This window comes from Macrobrachium rosenbergii, chromosome 12 (genome assembly GCF_040412425.1).
Source record: "Macrobrachium rosenbergii isolate ZJJX-2024 chromosome 12, ASM4041242v1, whole genome shotgun sequence".
Lineage (NCBI taxonomy): Eukaryota > Metazoa > Arthropoda > Malacostraca > Decapoda > Palaemonidae > Macrobrachium > Macrobrachium rosenbergii.
The window spans coordinates 13,481,813-13,500,291 of record NC_089752.1 but is presented as its reverse complement, the minus strand read 5'-3'; the positions used below and the strand labels follow the sequence as shown (position 1 = coordinate 13,500,291).

The 18,479-nt window shown below is 41.8% G+C and overlaps 1 protein-coding gene across 1 annotated transcript in view; it reads right to left on the bottom strand.

Moving 5' to 3' along the window:
• The window catches only part of LOC136843725 (ubiquitin carboxyl-terminal hydrolase 8-like), a 125,231-nt gene extending 108,818 nt beyond the window's left edge, over positions 1 to 16,413 (bottom strand). Inside the window, exons 1-2 of the mRNA XM_067112360.1 lie at positions 16,278 to 16,413; positions 13,172 to 13,264 (exon numbers count right to left, since the gene is read on the bottom strand). Coding sequence (XP_066968461.1) covers positions 13,172 to 13,263 — 92 coding nt within the window. The 5' untranslated portion in view covers position 13,264; positions 16,278 to 16,413. The remainder of the gene's footprint in view (positions 1 to 13,171; positions 13,265 to 16,277) is intronic.
• Positions 16,414 to 18,479: the final 2,066 nt, after the last annotated feature.

The window sequence follows — 18,479 nt, the reverse complement described above, 5'->3', positions numbered from 1 at the left end:
AAACCTGGGGGCCTGTCGAGAGGGTCAAGCACATTGCTCTGAACTGAAACACTTCGCCCTTGAACACAAAGCGAAGGAACTTCCTCGAAGCAGGATGGATTGGGATGTGGAAATACGCATCCTGAGGTCGATGGATACCATCCAATCTCCTGGAAGAAGGGATGACAGCATTGATTGAGTGGTTTCCATCACAAACTTTGTCTTCTTTACAAACAGGTTCAAAGCACTCACATCTAGAACTGGCCTCCAGCCTCCTGACGCCTTTGGTACTACAAAGAGACGATTGTAAAATCCTGGGGAGAAAGGGGGGAGAACTTTCTCTATTGCTTTCTTTCTAGCAAAGCTGACACTTCTTTCTCTAGAGCACAACATTTCTCTGAGTCTAAAGAATAAGCCATTAAGACCACTGGTTCCCTGGACAAAGGAGGTCCTTCAAGAATGGAATTGAATAGCCTTCCTTTTTCAATGAGACTGTCCAAGGTTCTGCTCCTCTTTCTTCCCAGACTGTCCAGAAAGCTGACAGTCTGGCTCCTACTGGTGAGTGAAGGGAGGCGCTCTCACTTCTGTCGGAGGGTTTGATCGCTTTAGGAACAAAACGACTTCTCCTCGATCTGGGAAACGATTTAGCAGGGGCTCTTCCACGAAGGGGGCCGACCTTGAGATTTCTCCGTCGACGTTGTCGGGCTGAGCAACTGTTGAAGGCAACGGTTTAGGCTTCTTGGTGGACTGTGCCAGCAAGTCTTGAGTTGCCCTCTGTTGAAAGAGGTTTGTGCGATCTCAGATACTATTTCCTCGGGAAAAGATGTTTTCCTATCCAAAGGAGCGAACAACATGTGCTGACTTCGGGGACCGAGACACACCTTTAGTGGTGAAAGAACACCATAGTTCACGTTTTTGAGAATACCTAACGTAACCACGGAAGAGAGTTCCATAGCCGCATCTCTAATGCTCCTGTCGATGCAAGCTAACATGTCCGGACAGGAAGCTAACTGATCGTCCTGAAGGGCGCAAGCTTTTAGTTTCTTCCAAGAGCTCCAACCGACCAATCGAGGAAACTAATAACTTCCAAAATCTTAAAAGCATTTTGCAGAGGTGACAAAATTCCGATGTAGAGAAAAGAATACTTTGGCTGAATTAAGAGCCGACCTCCTGGCATTGAATCTACCAAACTAGAGAAATCTCCTTGGGAGGAGGCAGCTACTCCCAACGAGAAAGATTCTCCAGTCTCGTACCAACCACCACGACGAGACGACAATTTTGAAGGGGGAAAACAAAACACAGTCTTCCCTTGTTCCTCTTCTCTGCAAGCCACTCCTCCATTTTCTTCAATCCTTTCTTGGCCGAAATAGAAAGAACTAATTTGGTAGCCAGCTAAGTGTCTGTCCTATTATCACGAGCGCATTGAGATTCCGGAGGCTGGGGATACTGGGTGAAAAGGAATCCAGAAAATTCTCCAGAAAATACTGAAGCAGTTGCTTATAGCTCGATAACGGCTTTTCTCTGATGTACCTCCCGATTCGATTGCAACATCACCACCAGAGATCGGAGAAAGAGCCAAGGAACTAGATGGAGGAAGATTCGTCTTCCTAGGAGAATGCAGCACAGATCGCTCGTAGGAAGCCGCGACATTCGATGAAGGAGCATCCTTGAAATCAAAGCAACTTGCAGTTCGTTCACGGAAGGATCACTTTTTTCCACAAAGCCGAATGCTATCAAGCTTCCTATTCATTTCCGCCAAAAACAAATCTTGAGGCAAGGCGGAAGAAGGAGAATGCGAACAGAACGAGGCATGAAGACCGAGGTGTTGGAGCTGACGACAGTCACCAGGAGAAATAATTTTTTTGGCGCATGGCGCCAGGAGGATCGAGGGGTGGCGATGGCGTGATGAGCCAGGCGAAACGGGGATGGCGCATGGCGGCGTGGCGCCAGATGCAGCAATCACGCCAGAAGCAGCAACAACAGGCGAAGACGACACCACTCTCTTTCTTACGTAGCGTCTCCGCCGCTTCAACACCTCGCCTCTCGCCTCCGAATCAACGGAATGCGAAAAACATTCGGGCTCCTCCCAAAACTACACGAAGGAGGCTGATCTCAGCGCCACTCTTTTCTTGGGAACTGCCAAAGGAGATGCCAACCAAACCTCTTTGAATGGTCTGAGACATCTTTCGGCGCCAACCTCTCTAGGCGATCCTCTTTCGACATACCGAAGACATACACCTCCCTTGATGCCTTTCTATGGCTAACATCTGCATCCTGGGAAAGCGGCAACAGGACTGCTTGAGGGGCCAACTGCTCGGGGCAGGTCCCACTCACCTCCCTTGGGCTTTCAACTCTGCCTCCTCCCTGGTGCTGGGGAGTTTGACAGAGGTCCAGCCTAGCAGAATGAGTGGGCCGAACAGCCCAGCTCCTCCACTGCACTATCACAAGACACTGCACTCGTACCACCAAAGACTTACTCATCGCTCCATGGCAGCAAGCATAACACTAAAACAGCATCCATCTGGGCGTCTTAAGACTGGCCACGGTATCGGTTCGGGAATAACGGGTCTGGGATAGAGATTTGTTAGAAGGAATATCAGGTTAATAATCGAAAAAGATACATCCTGACTATCACGGGAGGATAAAGAGGAAGTCCTAGCTAAAGCTTTTCAGCTCTCTTTTTGAAGCCTTCTCAGATAAGCATTTAAAATCTTCCATTCTTCCCTGACAAATTCTTACATTCTTTCACAGGTTAACGATACCGAACAAACCTGTCCTCTACACCCGAACACACAGAATGAGGGTCAATGGTAATTTCTCTAATCTAGTTTTGCAGCCCTTGCTACAAAACCTATACACTGAGGACCAGTGTCCGACATAATGCTAAATAAGGAAGACGGGGATGAAAAAGTTGGCATAAACAATGTCTGTCAAAGATTCAAATCAAACAGTTGTACATCACCAACAATGTCCAACGAAAGAATCAGGCGAGCATTCTGCTAAGTTGAACTGCACTGGTACCACACGACAGAAACATATGAAGAGTTTGGGTTACAGTTCCTCTCACTCACCTGTAGAGGGCGGTGGGAAGGGTATCACGGACTATTCATTAGCGCTGCCGCGATTTTTCAATTTTCTGCCCGTGATGTCAGAGACTACAGCTATATATATATAATTACCAGGTAAGTTATATGTACAAAAATGTCATTTTTATGATAAATTAAAGTTTATATATACTTACCAAGTAATTACATAGCTATTGAGAAATTATGAGTGAAAAGGGTTTTCAAAAGCAACAGGTGGAAGCTGTTATCATTTAGTGTGCAATACAAAGTCCGCCCACTATCCGGAAACGGTGGAAACAACGAGTAAAAGAATATCCAACAGATTTAATGCTCTAATGTCCATGCAAAGGGGGTTGCAGCTAAGGGTCTCCATGCTGAAAAGAACCATGATAAGTATATATATAAAACATTATGCATAAATGTCTTTTTAAATAGACAATGTTACTTATCAAGATTTCACAGCTGATTCCACATTGGGGAGTTACTATATAGAGCATGTACAGTATCTAGTTAATAGCATCAACTAACCCTGTTGGAAAAAACTCATTTCTGTTTTGGGCTGAATAAATGTTTATTGCTATCCTTTTCTGCCTTTAATGGAGGAGTCAATTTTGCGACATACAGTCCAGTTTGAGCGCAATGCAAAGACGTCACTAAGAAGTGAAAGTTGCATGGAGGAATAAAATATGAAGAAGGGGTCACAAACATGACTGAGGTTTGTTAACACATGGGCAAGGGCCTAATACAAACACAACACTGTACAAAGTCATTAACAGAATAAAACCAAAATAACGAACATTTTAATTATAAAACCCCAACTGCTTGGACGTATCCAGGTCATTCAGCGCCAGGCTTTGGAACTCAAACCTTAGGGGTCAAGGTGAGGGAAGAAAGAGAACGGAATGAGAATATGAAATGTTTATCATCATTCTTCATTCGGAAAGGTCCTAAAGGGCCAGATTTGACACCTTTTGTCCTTTGGGTTTTGATACATAGATAGACAGGTGACTTATGAAATTCAAGGTTGTCCAAAGAAAGGAAGGTGTTTAAAAAGTGAGAGAAGTAGACTGCCCTTATTTCGTTGAGCCTTAACCTTAAGAAAAAAGGCTTCTACAAAAAATCTGAGTAAACTTCTATATTAAATCTCAAGAAGATATGGCATTTTGGAGACAGGCAAACTGAGTTTCTTACATAATATATGAAGGTTGCTCGAAGGTCCTCTTATCTTTTTCTGTCCTCTGATGAGGTACCTGTGGTGCACTAAACCTCACTGGACAGAAGTCTTTAACTTCTTTCAGTCCTATTTTTATCCATTGGTTCTTGATGGTGATCTAGGCCAGGGTTTAATGGTATGGCAGTCTTTGAAAACCAAGAGAAGCAGATTGTCCTATTGTACAAAGCCTTTCTTTTGACTATTGCCTGTAACTCCTAATAAGTTTAAGGAAAAGTAAGAGAGGATAATCATTTTTGGAAAATAAGATTCCTGAGGGGAAACAGAGCTGAAAAGGAAATCGAGTTTAGGACTTAAAAGATACACTTCAGAAAAACAAAGCAGTTGCCAAGAGAAAGAACTTTTCTTTCTAGGATGCGGAAAGGAGATGGAAGGATTTATCCTAAGTGGTGATACTTGATTGAAGACAGGGGTCCAATCCTCAGTGTTAGGGCCTGAGCAGACATGCCACAAAAACCCTTTGATGGTAGAGGTCAAATCTTCCAAAGACTTTAGGAATATCAAAAGTTATCAGCTATTTGGCTTATAGATGTCTCAGAGAAAAGAGATCTGTTATGGCGGAACACCACCTTCTGATGACTGCCCATTTTGATTGGTAGCCCAGTGCTTTAAGGGAAAGCTCATCAGCATCTACATATTACCTTTAGCCTGTCTCAAATACCCTTTTGTCTGACAAACGCTTTGACAGTTAATTGGCCTGTCGGGGCCAAGTGGATTATAAAGTGGAATCTGAGAAAATGGGGTTGTCTGAGAGTCGTCTTTGTGGAAGGAGTCTTGAACAGGTCCTTTGCTCCAGAATTGTCTTTAAACCATTCCTTGTTCAGCCAAATATAACTAGGGGCATGGAGGTGTTCTGATGTGTTATTCAGCTTGATGATTACTTCCCTGATTGTTGGGATCTTTACAGGGTGGTTCTATCTGAAATTTGCCGTGCTTTACTTGTTTGTTTATTTGGCGGGTTAATCTTCCCCTCCTCTTATTTTCACAGATTGTTGAGCAGTTATTGTGGTGAACGTGGCGCCAACTTTTAGTCGGTATTTGGGCAGCAGTAGCGAACGGGTTGTTCTCTTTGGATGAGAACTTTGAGTACCAGCATGCATTGCGACTTTGAGGGCGTCCATTGAGGTTCCTAATTTTGGGCCCAGGCTGAAAAGCATTATGCAACATGATGGTTGTTTGTTAAAATTAGGTGGAGACCCTATATCGGCGGTTTTGAACGGAGGTACAGTGGCCCCGTGTCCTTGGTATGTGGTGAAAATGGCAAAAAACGTGTGATAAAGAACCTGTTGTTGATTAGCACCACTGGATACCCCTGGAGATGGCTATTTTTTTTATGATTAACTGCTGTATTCTTTTTGATATGAAAGTAATACTGCTTTTATTTTTGTGTTTATACGACCTGGCTCAATTTGTTAAACGTTTCTTTTTGTTTAAATTTTATTAAGTTTAATTTTAATAAATGATTTTATAACAACTCCTGTATTTTTTTTATTCCTCCTTCTTTTGTGTATTTGGGACTAAATCGTTTAGCCAGAGCAGTAACAGTTTTCCATCTATAAAGATCCTAAGTTTTTTTTTTTTGCAAATACAAAAATGAAGATTTTTATGAGTCAACAAAACATTGCAACCGTAAGACAGGATTGGCTCTGCTCTGGTTTTTGGGTTTAACCAAATTTGAAGGAGGAGGTTGGTTATTTTGAAAAAAAAAAAAAATTAACTGTGTGTGTGAATTTTTCTGTCGGGGAAGGTGTTAGGATCTTTGGTGGTTTTATGGGGAATCGGTAGTTACCTGTTTGTTTATTTGGCTAATCATCCCCTCCCCTCTTATTTTCACAGGATTGTTGAGTCTGTGGTGGGGTGGCGCCAACTTTTAGTCAGGTTCGGGCAGCAGTATTCATGAACGGGGTTGTTCTCTTGGGGATGAGAACTTTTGAGTACCAGCAGCAGAACGACTTTGAAGACGTTTCTTGGGCAGCGGTGTTTGGGCCCAGGCTGGAGCAGCGCACCAACGAAGATGGTTGTTTGTTAAAACAGGTGGAGACCCTGTCGGCGGTTTTGGCTTCGGGTGCAGTTACGTGTCCTTGGTATTGACTTCAGGCGGCAGCAGGACGTCTTGATATTACGGCCTGTTGTCGTTAGTTGAAGACCTGTTATGCTGGAGATGGCTATTTTTTTTTGTATCGACTGCTGCTGGTACTTCTTTTTGGATATAAAGTAATATTGCTTTATTTTGTGTTTCGTTCCGGACCTCCCTCATTTTGTTATAACCTTTTTTTGTTTAAGATTTTTATTGTTTAATATTAATAAATCTATTTTTATAACAATTTCCTGTATTTTTGTTATTTCCTTCTTTGTGAAGCTTCAGACAACGTTTAGCCAGAGCAGCCCACAATAGTTTCCATCTATAAAGATCCTGCGTTTTTTTTTTCTTAGGGGCCGCAGCCACTCCTCATAACATTGGCAACTGTGTGACAGGATTGGCCTGCTCTGGTTGTCGGAGTTTTCACCACATTGGGAGGAGGTGGTTATTTTGGGGGAAAAAAAAAAATTGTAATTTTTTTTTCTGTTTAAGGTGTTAGGATCTTTGTGGTATGCTAGAGAAGTTGTTACCTGTTTGTTTATTTATTAATCCTCTCCCCTCCTCTTATTTTCACAGGATTGTTCACGTCTGTGAGCGTGGCTAACTTTTAGTCAGGTCTCGGGCAGCAGTGATAACGGGTTGTTCTCTTGGGGATGAGAACTTTGAGTACCAGCACAAGGAACTTTGAGAACGTTTCTTTAAGTCCGGTGTTTGGGCCCAGGCTTTGCAGCGCACCAACTGGACAGATGGTTGTTTGTTGGCCTCAGGTGGAGACCCTGTCGGCGGTTAGGAACCCCAAACGTCAGTGGCCAGGTCTTGGTGAGCCATTGGCAGCAAGGCAGCAGGAGCCTGAATGCGCAAATTGCTCCAGTTGGTGGACTTTCGCTGGAATGGCTATTTTTTTGTATCGACTGCTGCTGGTACTTCTTTTTTGGATATAAAGTAAAATTGCTTTATTTTTGTGTTCCTCAGGGACCTGGCTCATTTGTTATGGCTTTCTTTTGTTTAAGATTTTTATTAAGTTTAATATTAATAAATCTATTTTTATAACAATTTCCTGTATTTTTAAAATTCCTCAAGTCTTTATCTTGTGACAAAGCTATGCGTTTAGCCAGAGACAGTAAGCAAGTTTTTCCATCTATAAAGATACTGCATTTTTTTTTTTTCTTACGGGCCGAGCCACTCGGCTCATAACACTGATCATTCCAGAGGAGGGTGGCGAGCACATCTAAGTCTGTCAGTCCAAGAAGCATGGTCTGCTCCATGATTGGTAAACACTGGAGAGCAAAGAGGGGAAGACAGTGGTTTCTCAGCGTTGAGAAAAAAGATCCACTGTGGGTTTGACAAGTTTCCACAGATTGTCTGAATGCAGTCAGTTGAAGGTCCATTTGGTTTTAAGGACCTGTTTGGCGACTTAATTCATCCGTAAGCACGTTCATTCTCCCTGAATGAACCGGTGACAAGAGACTTGGTTATCCAACACTCCCACATGAAGGAATCCTCTTGCGTCTTGGGCAGAGAAGGAATCAGTGCCCTCCTGTTAGGAATGTAATTCTTGAAGAGCTGTGGTGTTGTCGGATGTACTACAATCTTCTTGCTGTGGACCACATCAAGAGGGACTGATTGGCCCAAGTGAGAGCTCAGTTGACTTTCGTTGATGTTAGGCAGAAGATTCTGTTGAACCGCCCAGTCCATGTTCGACACTTCGGCCATTTGAAGATTGCCCCAGCCTAGGTTGGGCAGCATCTGAATAAAATAAGGTCTGGGCATGCACTGGGAGACAGAAGGCTTCTTTCTGCAAATCTTTCTCTGCAAGACCCCACCGAAGGATCCTCTTTGATTTCCAACGTAAAGGACAAATGAAATGAGTCTGGTTGTTTTTCTGCATATCGCTTTGAGAAAAGCTGAAGGGGTTTCATGTGCAGTCTGCCTAGATTTACAAACTGCTCTACTGAAGCAAGGGTCCTTTGAAGACTCATCCACTGCACTGCCGAGCAGGAAGGAAATGGCCATCAACTGACTGACAGGTTGAAGGCAGTTCTCGATTTTTTGGGCGACAGAAAAGCCCGAAAAGTCCAAGTTCCAGGTATCATCCTAAACAGGAACCTCCTGAGTCAACAGAAGGGATTTCTTTTTTATGAGAATGCCTAACTCCTGTCTCAGGCGACGGAGTTCTTCTCAAGTCATCCCACACTTTTCCTCCTCCAACCAGTGGAAGGAAAGCCAATCCTCTGATTCAGTGAACCCCCTTATTCGTGAAAGGAAGCGTTAGAGGACTGAGATGCGGGTTTTCTCTGTGAGAGACAAATCTAGCCACCAGAGGGTGGAAAAATTCATCCACTCCCGCGGTACTTTTTCCCCAGGAAATATTCACTAATTACTGTATTTTCATATAATTTTCATGAATAAATGCACTTTTGTGATAAAACTATTAAAATATTCAGGTATAAGCATTTTTACTCGGTTTTCTGTGTTTAAGCTATCAAAATGGGAAGTTCTAAGTGTTTTAGGGGGTTTTAAGCATAAGTCCTTGACCCATTTCAGGGGGTGTGGGACCATCCCAGCCAGTCAATCAGGATTCACTGTAAGCTGATGTTGATTCCCAGGAGGGTGAAGCCAATTCCCCAGAGGAGCAGGGTTGTGTCAACACTTGAGGCCGTCGATAGGCCGAAACAAAGGGCCGGAAATGGTAGTACAGTCCCTGAATTACGGGGCTTAAAAATTTCCTTGAAGTCTCGTGAATGGGGATATCGCATCCTGCAGGTCCAGGGTGACCATCCAGTCCCCTGTTGTACTGAGGACATGACTGAGCAAACAGTCTCCATATGAAAGTTCATCTTCAGTATGAACACATTCAAGGCGCTGACATCCAGAACAGGCCTCCAGCCCCCCCCAGGCCTTTTGAACCACAAAAAGGCAATTGTAGAAACCCTCTGAGTGGGGATCTAGCACTTCTTCCACTGCTCCTTTGGAATGAAGGGATTCGACTTCTTGATAGAGAGCCAAAAACTTCATGAAACCTTTTGAATATGCTGTCAAGGCGATTGGGGATGTAACTGAAGGAGGAGCCTTTACGAAAGGAATGGAATAGCCCTCCTTGAGAACCTTGATCACCCAGGGGTCTGCTCCTCTGCTCTACTATTCTTTCCAATAAAGTAGAAGTCTGGCTCCTACCTGGGCACGGAGGACTAACCTCTCACTTCTTGAGGTTGGATATGCAGGAAGACCTCTTAATGGACTTTGCACGAGGTCACAAGTTTGATCTAGGTCGAGGCTGGGTCTTAGCTCTCTCTCCACGAAAGGGTTGAGACTGAAAAGGGGAGAATGATTTTGATGTGGAAGGCACATGCTCCTTCAGATGTCTAGCGGACTGTGCCAACAAGTCAGTGGTGGACCTACTCTGCAAGTCCGAAAGAATGTCCTTCACTGTGTTTAGAGGAAAGAGGAGTGAGCCTTGTCTAAAGGAGTGAAAAAGTAGAACTGACTTCTGAGTGTGAGACTCCTTTAGAGAGTGAGCGAACACAGAGCTCCCTCTTCTTAGGATGCCCATAGAAAATAGGGGAGGCAAGTTCTAAGGAAGCCATCTCTAATTGCTCTGTCTGAGCATGAAAGGACTCCTAGTCAATCAGAGGCAAAATCTTCAGCTAGATCAGGACGGTCTTCAATCTTCCTTGCTAGCGCCCCGATAGCCCAATCAAAGAAACTAAATATCTCAAACACCTTAAATATATTCTTGATAAGGTGATCCAGTTCAGCTGAGGAAAACATTATCTTGGCCGACAAAAAGACCGTTCAATGAGATGAATCCACCTGACCATAGAAGTCCCCTTGGGAGGAGGCAGGAACTCCCAAGGAAGGAGCTTCCCCGGTGGCATAGTAAGAGTACCTCGTCTTTAACAATTTGCTGGGCAGAAAAGCAAATGCCGTTTTGCCCTGTTCTCCCCCTTAGCGGCCAGCCAGGCATGAATTTGAGAGCCTTCTTCGAGGAGGAGGAAAGAACTAGCTTGGGCAACCTGGTACCTTCTGAAGAATGCTTGTTCGTGAGGAAGGTAGAAGCTGGAGAAGTAGGAGAAGCAGGCATGAAGAAATCAGGGAAATTATCCAGGAGGAAACGCAGAAGAGACGAGTAAGCAGAATAGGGAACCGTATCCTGAACAATCTCTTCCTCTTCCAAAGAGATAGGAGACAATGATTTATCCTTGGACTCTGGAGCAGAAGAGAATTTCTTCAAAACCCATGAGGCTCGGTCAATTAGCGCTTGAGTGGGGCTAAAGAATCTTCCTGGACCGAAGAGGAAGACGGAATAACAAAAGAAGGTGCATGGGCTCCAGAAGCAGAAGCTGGGAGTTCGGCTGTTGGCTTTGGAAGTTTGGGAGTTGGCGCTGGGCGCTCTAGAGCAGAAGTCTGGCACGAGACGGCGGGTGCTCAATGGCGGTATTCTGGCATGAGACAGCGGGTGGCGGGGGCTCATCAGCGGTATTCTGGCACAAGGCGGCGGGCGCTCATCACCAAAAGTCTGGCGCGAGTTGGTGGGCGCTTGGAGCTTGGAAGAAGTTGGGCGCTTAGAACGCTTATAGCGCTCAGGACTGTCTCTGAAGAAATGACAACCCTGAGCAGGAGAATCAGGCTGGACTTGAAACTGCAGGAAGGTTGTGGGCTAGACTCCCTGTACCTCTTGACCTGGGGGGAGAAGAGTCGCTAATATCATGTCTTGGTAGGCGTGAAGAAGTAAGTGGCGATATGGGGAGCTTCTTGTGCAAACTGGAAGATTCCAAATCAGAAAAGATTGATGCACTGGAACACCTTTCCAATGGTGTTTGAGTCGAAGCCTGGGAGCACCGACAGGCTTGACAGAGAGGCGTGCCTGTGGGCAAGCCCACCAGCCTCCCGAACTTCTGGATGTCTTCTCCCCGAGAGTGGGACAGTGACCTTCGTCTAGGGCACTGGTGGGACAATCAGCCACCTCCTCAATAATGCACAACACTCACTTCTCACTGCACTGTCAATGCCACATTTTTTCCATTAGAGATTTAATAGCTGATCCCATTTCCATAATAGTACTAGATAACACACTAAATTTCTGATCGAACCTAGATTCAAGGCTGGCAATGACACTAAGAGCGGAATCATGGAAACCTAGAACAAGAGTAGATGGTAAAGTAGGAGGAGTTAGGATAGGAGAAGGAGGAGTGGTAGTTCTGTCATCCCCTACATTTTCCAAAGGAATGGAATCTACACTGGCCCTACTTTCAGCCCTAATGGCTGCTTTCCTCTTCTTATCTCTTTCAAATTTCTCTAGATGAGATTTCAAGGTTTTCCATTTCTTATCTTCCCAATCCTGACACTCTATGCAAGTATCATCCTTACTACATTCTTGCCCCCTACAACCTAGTTCTACTGTACAACCCTCAGAACAAAAGCAAATACTAGATGAACTGGAATCCGACATCGTTAACTAAATAATACCTCAAACAACAATTCGACAATGGTAGCAAGCCACAAAGCAACAAATTCTGAATACTTCACCAAATTCGTGCAAAGAAAAGCCAAAAAGTGAAGAAGCAGCTGCAAGAAAACTTCCAATGTTAACCGGAAGCCGGCAGAAAATGAACTGAGCTCTCCGCTGGGTTGTTTCCTCGAGTCCCGGATGGTGGGTGGGACCCTGTCACCTACACACTAACAATAACAGCGCCACAGCGCGAATTTTGAATTTTTAAACTGCTGAAGGTTAGGGAACCAATAGCTATGTAATTACTTGGTAAGTTACTTATACAAAGCTACCGTATTCATGTGGATCAGTTTGAGAGAATTATATTTATTAGTCTCCTAACCAGTTTGTCACAGTGCTTCAGGTAATCAACAGAATTCTTGCCCCGCCCCACCCCCAAAACAACTTGAACTCACCAACATGGCATCTTCAAGGGAAAACCATCAAAATTTCCACTGATCTCTTCTGCTTTGCCAAGAACTATGACAGTAACCCCTCTCAAACATCAACACTAACATTTCAGCCCCTCCTAGGGAGAAAAGGCTTCAAAGATTTTGCTTATTGATCCAGATTTTCTTTGGTAACCAATCCTTCTTGTCAAGGTTCAATAGTCCTACCAGACAGGAGCTTCAACTTTCCACTCAAGCAGTATATGGTATACATGTCTACCCTTCAATGAACCCTTAGAATAAGTGGGGGCTTACAGCAAGTGACTTGGGACTCACCCAACTCAGCCATCTGCCACCAGTAATGCTAATCACCTTGTTACCATCCTTCCACAACCATTTCCATCAAACACTGTGAAATATTCCTAAATAAAAGTGATAGTTTGTAACCCTGTAGAACAACAATTCTTTATAAATGGTACCTGCCTTGTAGGTTATATACTACCATTACAAAAAGTGATTAACACTACATTATCACTAAATCAGTAAGTGGTATCCAAGATAAAAAGAGAAACAAAGAGAAATGGCAGTACCAGTGCATCATCTAATATTTCAGGTACTTTCTTGTATTACTGTACTGTACTGAAAAACAACAAAAACAAGAAGATAAAATTATATTGATGCATAAAAATAAAATTATGAAGCTAAACAAAAATTCTTCTACAAATAACATCATTTGCAGTCATCAGATTCTCGGTATCTCGAACCGAAACAGTATTTATAATAGTTCTAAGCTCTTATCTCCTTAACGATTGTTTTTACTAATTGTCTCAAAATCAGTTAATGTTTACATCTTCATTAGGAAAAACAATTAAAGTAGTATTGTGCTGATACCACTTACAATTTAGGAAAAACAATTTAAGTACTGTTGATACAACTTACAATTTTGGAGGCGCCTTCGGGATATCTTTAACCTGACTGTTAAGCTCACTAAGGGATTTTGCCATATACAGTTGCTGCAAACCATCTCCCATCCTGGAATATTAGGAAATAATGGATTAACATAATGCTCATGATTATCGCTACAAGTTACATCTTAACATTTACAAATATCTTGAATTGGTGACTTGATTTCTTCCCATTTATTATCAAATAACAATAAATTACAGAAAAACAATTAAATATACTGTATAGCTGTACTACTGCGGTTATTCCACAAATCATAGGAACTGCTCAAATGGCATAAGCTTACCACTATAAACAAAAGCTATGTTTGAGTTAAGATGCCAATGCCAAGAGTCATATTCATGAAATACTTTTAGAGAAGTAAAACTGAAAGCTAATGAAGATAACTATTCACAATATAACTCTTAAAATACTTTGTATTTTTCCTATAAATAGACTCCAGAGCCTTTTATGCCTTAGTATTCCTTGGTGTGCGCTGGAAATAATAATTGAAGCTTGGTAGCAAGGTGGTGAACTGCTGGTAGGCAGGTGACTCGGGGAGTCACCACTAAACTGCCATAAGTTATCACCTTTTCGGCATCAGGGATTATGCAGCATGGAGGTGGGATTATAATAAAAGAACGATGGGCCACCGTTTCCTCCCCCAGATCACTACACTCACACATGATATTAATGATCTCTGAGTGTCTAATCAAACTAGGCCTCCTGGGGTTCTAGCAGACGAGAACCCTCTGATCCTATCAGATTCCTAAATGCACAAAAAGGATCCTCTCCCAAAAGAGGAGACAGCATGACAGCCTACTTTGCAATCACTCATGGGAATGTGATGCAGAATCAGTTCCAAGAGTAACAATCGATGAGCTACAAACCAAGGAAGACCCTAAAAGGAAACTGGAACAGAAAACATTCAGTGGTGCTTAACGATGAGTACAGTATTTTCTCCTCACACTGGCAGACACTTTTTTTTTTAGCCTTCCTCCACTTATTCCCAAACCTCTGCCTATGTAAAGGGAGCCAACGCAAACATACCTCACAAAGAAGACGACCAGGACTGCAGGTCTGATCCCTACCAAAGGAACAATATTGGTGGGGATCCCAAGATGCAGAGGGCATTAAGTGACCACACACTGACTCATCACTCACTCATATACTTTACACCTTCCCTGTTCATTCTTCTTTGGTACATTCATGGTTCACAAAGAAAATCTTCATAAATACACAAAGGAGCGAAGAAAGTTTCCACTTGCCAGTCAGAGGCGCACAGGAAGACATCTCCACTCGATGGCAACTTGGTGAAGGCTTGGTGAAGGCAGTGCATGGAGACTTCCCCTCGCTCACCTACCTACCAAGTAACTTCCTTGTTCCCAGCTCATTCAGAGGAATGCTCCTACATAAAAGGTGACGGTTTATATTCTCATAGGAACAAATCAAATTTTGCATTTATGATCACTTACTTCCTAAGTAGCCTAAGTTAATAGTTGCTTTCAAAACTTGTACATCTTCCAACACAGCATTCTTTCCTGAATACACAGTCTTGTTCAGCACATTGGACACATTATCAAGACCAAGGACATTCTAATAAGCATTCCTAAAACATTACCTAATGATGCACAGTTAAACACATTTTAATTAATCGTAATGGTCTTGTAAATGAAGCTAACATTCTACAAAATTAATAGGCTACTGAATTGTGTGAAATACTGTACTGTACTCAAAACTACTTACACCATTTCTGATTAAATGCTTTAAGCAATATCAGCCTTGATTAGGCTATACCTGAGAAGCTTTGAAACAATTAAGCTATCATTCAACAACCTAACTGAGAGTTAGCCTACCCTAGGCTGAATCAGAGGCGTAAGCACGACGCACATATAAAGTCATTGTAGGGTAGGCTTGAATAGCCAAGGCCACGTCTGGAGTGACCAACAGATGTAGGAACAGCTAGAGCTAAGATATGACAAATTATTGGTAAAACTTGAAACTACTACCACAGCCTGATTCATGGAGTATTTACCGCCTTTCGTCCATGGTTTTGTTTATGTTTATGGTATTCACCATCATTGTTTTATGTTTTACGTTCATCCCCAAGGAGCTGGTACTAGCCTAAACAAGGTGCCCATTTAGCAAATGAACTGGAAGTTGCCAAACCCAGAAGGGTGTGTAGGCCGTAGTAGTGGTTTCCAGTTTTGTCGAGCACAAACCTATGCTACCCTCTAGCATTTGAGACGACCTTGATTGAAAAAAATTTAGATTTGGCCACCCACCTTTTGGCCTAAGATAGTGAAAAGAGGGAGTTGGAGGGGTTGGACAGCAAGATAAAGCAATCCAGAAAATTAAGGAGATGAAACACAAGGACCTAAAGGCAGAAATGGGAAGTAAACCTACAGTTGCACTACAAAGTATTAGCCTGAGAGGATGAACAAATTAATCAAATTACAACTAGTAAGGTAAGACAAAACCAGACATCTCCCATTCGTACGGCAAAATTATAACCAGTAAGCACCCCTACGTTAAGTTAGGCTGGTATTTTTAGGTTCTTTTAGTGCCCATTTCCTAACCATTCTTGCATGAAAAACCCAAAATGGTTTTTATGCAAAATTAGCTAACTGGAGGCTTATTGGTAACTTGTAACATTTTACTGAAAGAAATCGGGAGTGGGGGTAAAGTAAAAGACTAAAAAGTGGGTGCAGCTAAGGGATGAGGGGGGCAGTGCATGCACCCTTTACTGATGCCTACAGTGAACCACTTGAACTGCCCTCTACAGGATCTATTCTAGTATAACCTAGTCTAATGTGGTCTACTAGCCTAACGTATCGCCATAGCCAAGTTAAGGTTAAGCCAATATTTTAATGTGAATAATACACCAGAATTTTATATTTAACCTACAAAACTTAATATTTAGCGAGTCTACGCTGGTCAAGTGTTAATTAATAGACTACCCCAAGGTTGCTAGTCATGACTAGCGCAGGCTAACCTAGTCTAGGCTACGGTACGCTTGACTAGCCTTGATTTCCACTACGTAGAATTCCAAGCCATTATTACCCTTGTCACTCCCTTTTCACCTTATAATTGGCACACTTACTTTATCAGTTTTTCATTGACACTCGTTCATGAAAACTTTCCCCTCAACTGGGTCATAAGATAACTGCTTACAAATAGGATTATATTTACGTCAGAATACACAACGCTTATTCGGTCAAACTGCGGACACACATCACGTACAACTTCGCCAAAGAAAACGGGACTTTGATGTGTCATTGCAATGCAATAATTTTTGCATGCTATCGTGAATATAAGTCATGGTAGAGACACATCTTCATATCAATAAAAGCTTGGATAATTAATAAAACGAACATCTTTGGCCAACAAAATTAGCATTATGCTTTTTTTTTATGTCATGGTAATGCAATGATTTTTACCATTATTTTTTAGCATGTCATAGTAGGGAAATTTCGTGAGATCGTTAAAAGCTTGAATAGCTAATAAAACGAACATCTTTGACCCATAAAATAAGCATTATGCTTTTTTTAGAATGAAGGTCCTTCCATTTATAAATGTGTTAATAGAAACTGTCATAGTTCTGTTGGTGAAATGTTTCTTCACGAAAAAAAACGCAACATTGATAAACCTTTACGAATGTTTCATTGAAATCTTAGGATAAGGCTTTTAAAAATGCTTCATTGAAATCTGAAGATATGCCTTTACGAATATTTCATTGCAGTCGTAAGATAAGACTTTATAAGTGTGTCACTGAAATCCTAAGCAGGAATAAACATGGTTGGCCCAACTTCTTGTGTTTTGGCTTATTTTTAACCCTTCTGCAACAAGGGATGTAAAATCTGCCACCATTACTACCCACTATTATTATTATTATTATTATTATTATTATTATTATTATTATTATTATTATTATTATTAAACTTTCCGTTATGCAGCCTTTGCATCGCACTCGTTTTGTCCATAAGGCGATTCCCTACAGTAGTTTGCCAGTTTGAGTTTCTTGTTTTATTTAATGACAGGGTCTTCTATGCCATTTATTTATTTATTATAGTTTTCGTGTATCCAAAACTCCTCCCTAGGGTTTTGTTCTCTTTACTCTGTTAAGATATATTTAACTTTGCACTTTAATAGTTTTGCAGTGTAGATAACTCCACAGGGCGTCAGTTAGTATTAACATTGTACTTCTAACATTTTTTAATGTATTTTAAGAGCTCGTTTGCCACAGAACACAGTGTTTTTTGCCACTGGAGTGAGTTTTACAAAAGATGGTTTTTTAAAACTGGCCTAATACGATAACTTTCAAGATGTCCTTCAACCTTCTGACGTAGGCATGGTTCCATTTCAGTGAATCCGATAAAACTAACGAAGATATTTGTCAAATGATTCTGTGATCTGATTTATTGTGAACCTGTTTAACTGGTGAAAGTTGATTTTCAACATGCCACTTTCTCGCTGTCAAGTTCAAAGGTTTTGAATTTTTGGAGCCTCAATGTCTGTGTTGAATATTGACCAGATTGACGGGTGCGGCAAGCAGGTTGCAATAACTGAGCACGTAGGTATGAAACATCAACAGTGCAGAAAAGAAACGGAGAATTGAATATTAGATATTTATGAATGATTGTGATGTAGGGATCAGACATATTCACGCATAAAAAGTATGGTCTTGAAACAGAACCAAAGATTGGCAAATCCCCACTTTTAACTGGGAATTAATCGGGATTCTATTGACCTCAAGATGAGGCCATACAAAAGAACCTGCTTAAAAATTTAAAGCGTCTAATTTTATTATCGGCTAACTGCCATGGATTAATTAACTAAGCCAGAGTCATTCACTGTGTTGGGGCGTCATTGCTTTCGTTATTGATAACATTTGTTCTTCCGCGTTGAAGGGTAATGCTGATAAGAGTTAAGTTTCTGTGCTCTGCTCTGAACTGAGTAATGATTTCTAATTTCATTTATATTAATTTTACTGTATTCTTTTAATATATTTATGTTCCCTGGATCCATTCTCAACTTCGTCTAGTTTCGTTCCGTATCTCTATAGTCATGTCTTTTTGCTTTTGAAGCTATCACAACAGCCTATTAATTTTAAGAAATGATATTGTAATTTTTTGTATCTCTGCTCACAACATCATCCAGTGAAAACGAAACGGGAAACAAATAAGCAATTGAAACAAAAACGAAAATGAATGACACTGAAACAGAAATTAGAATATAACTGAAAACGGGATAATCCAAGAACACAAGAACTGACTGAAAAAGACATGAATACTGAATAATTACA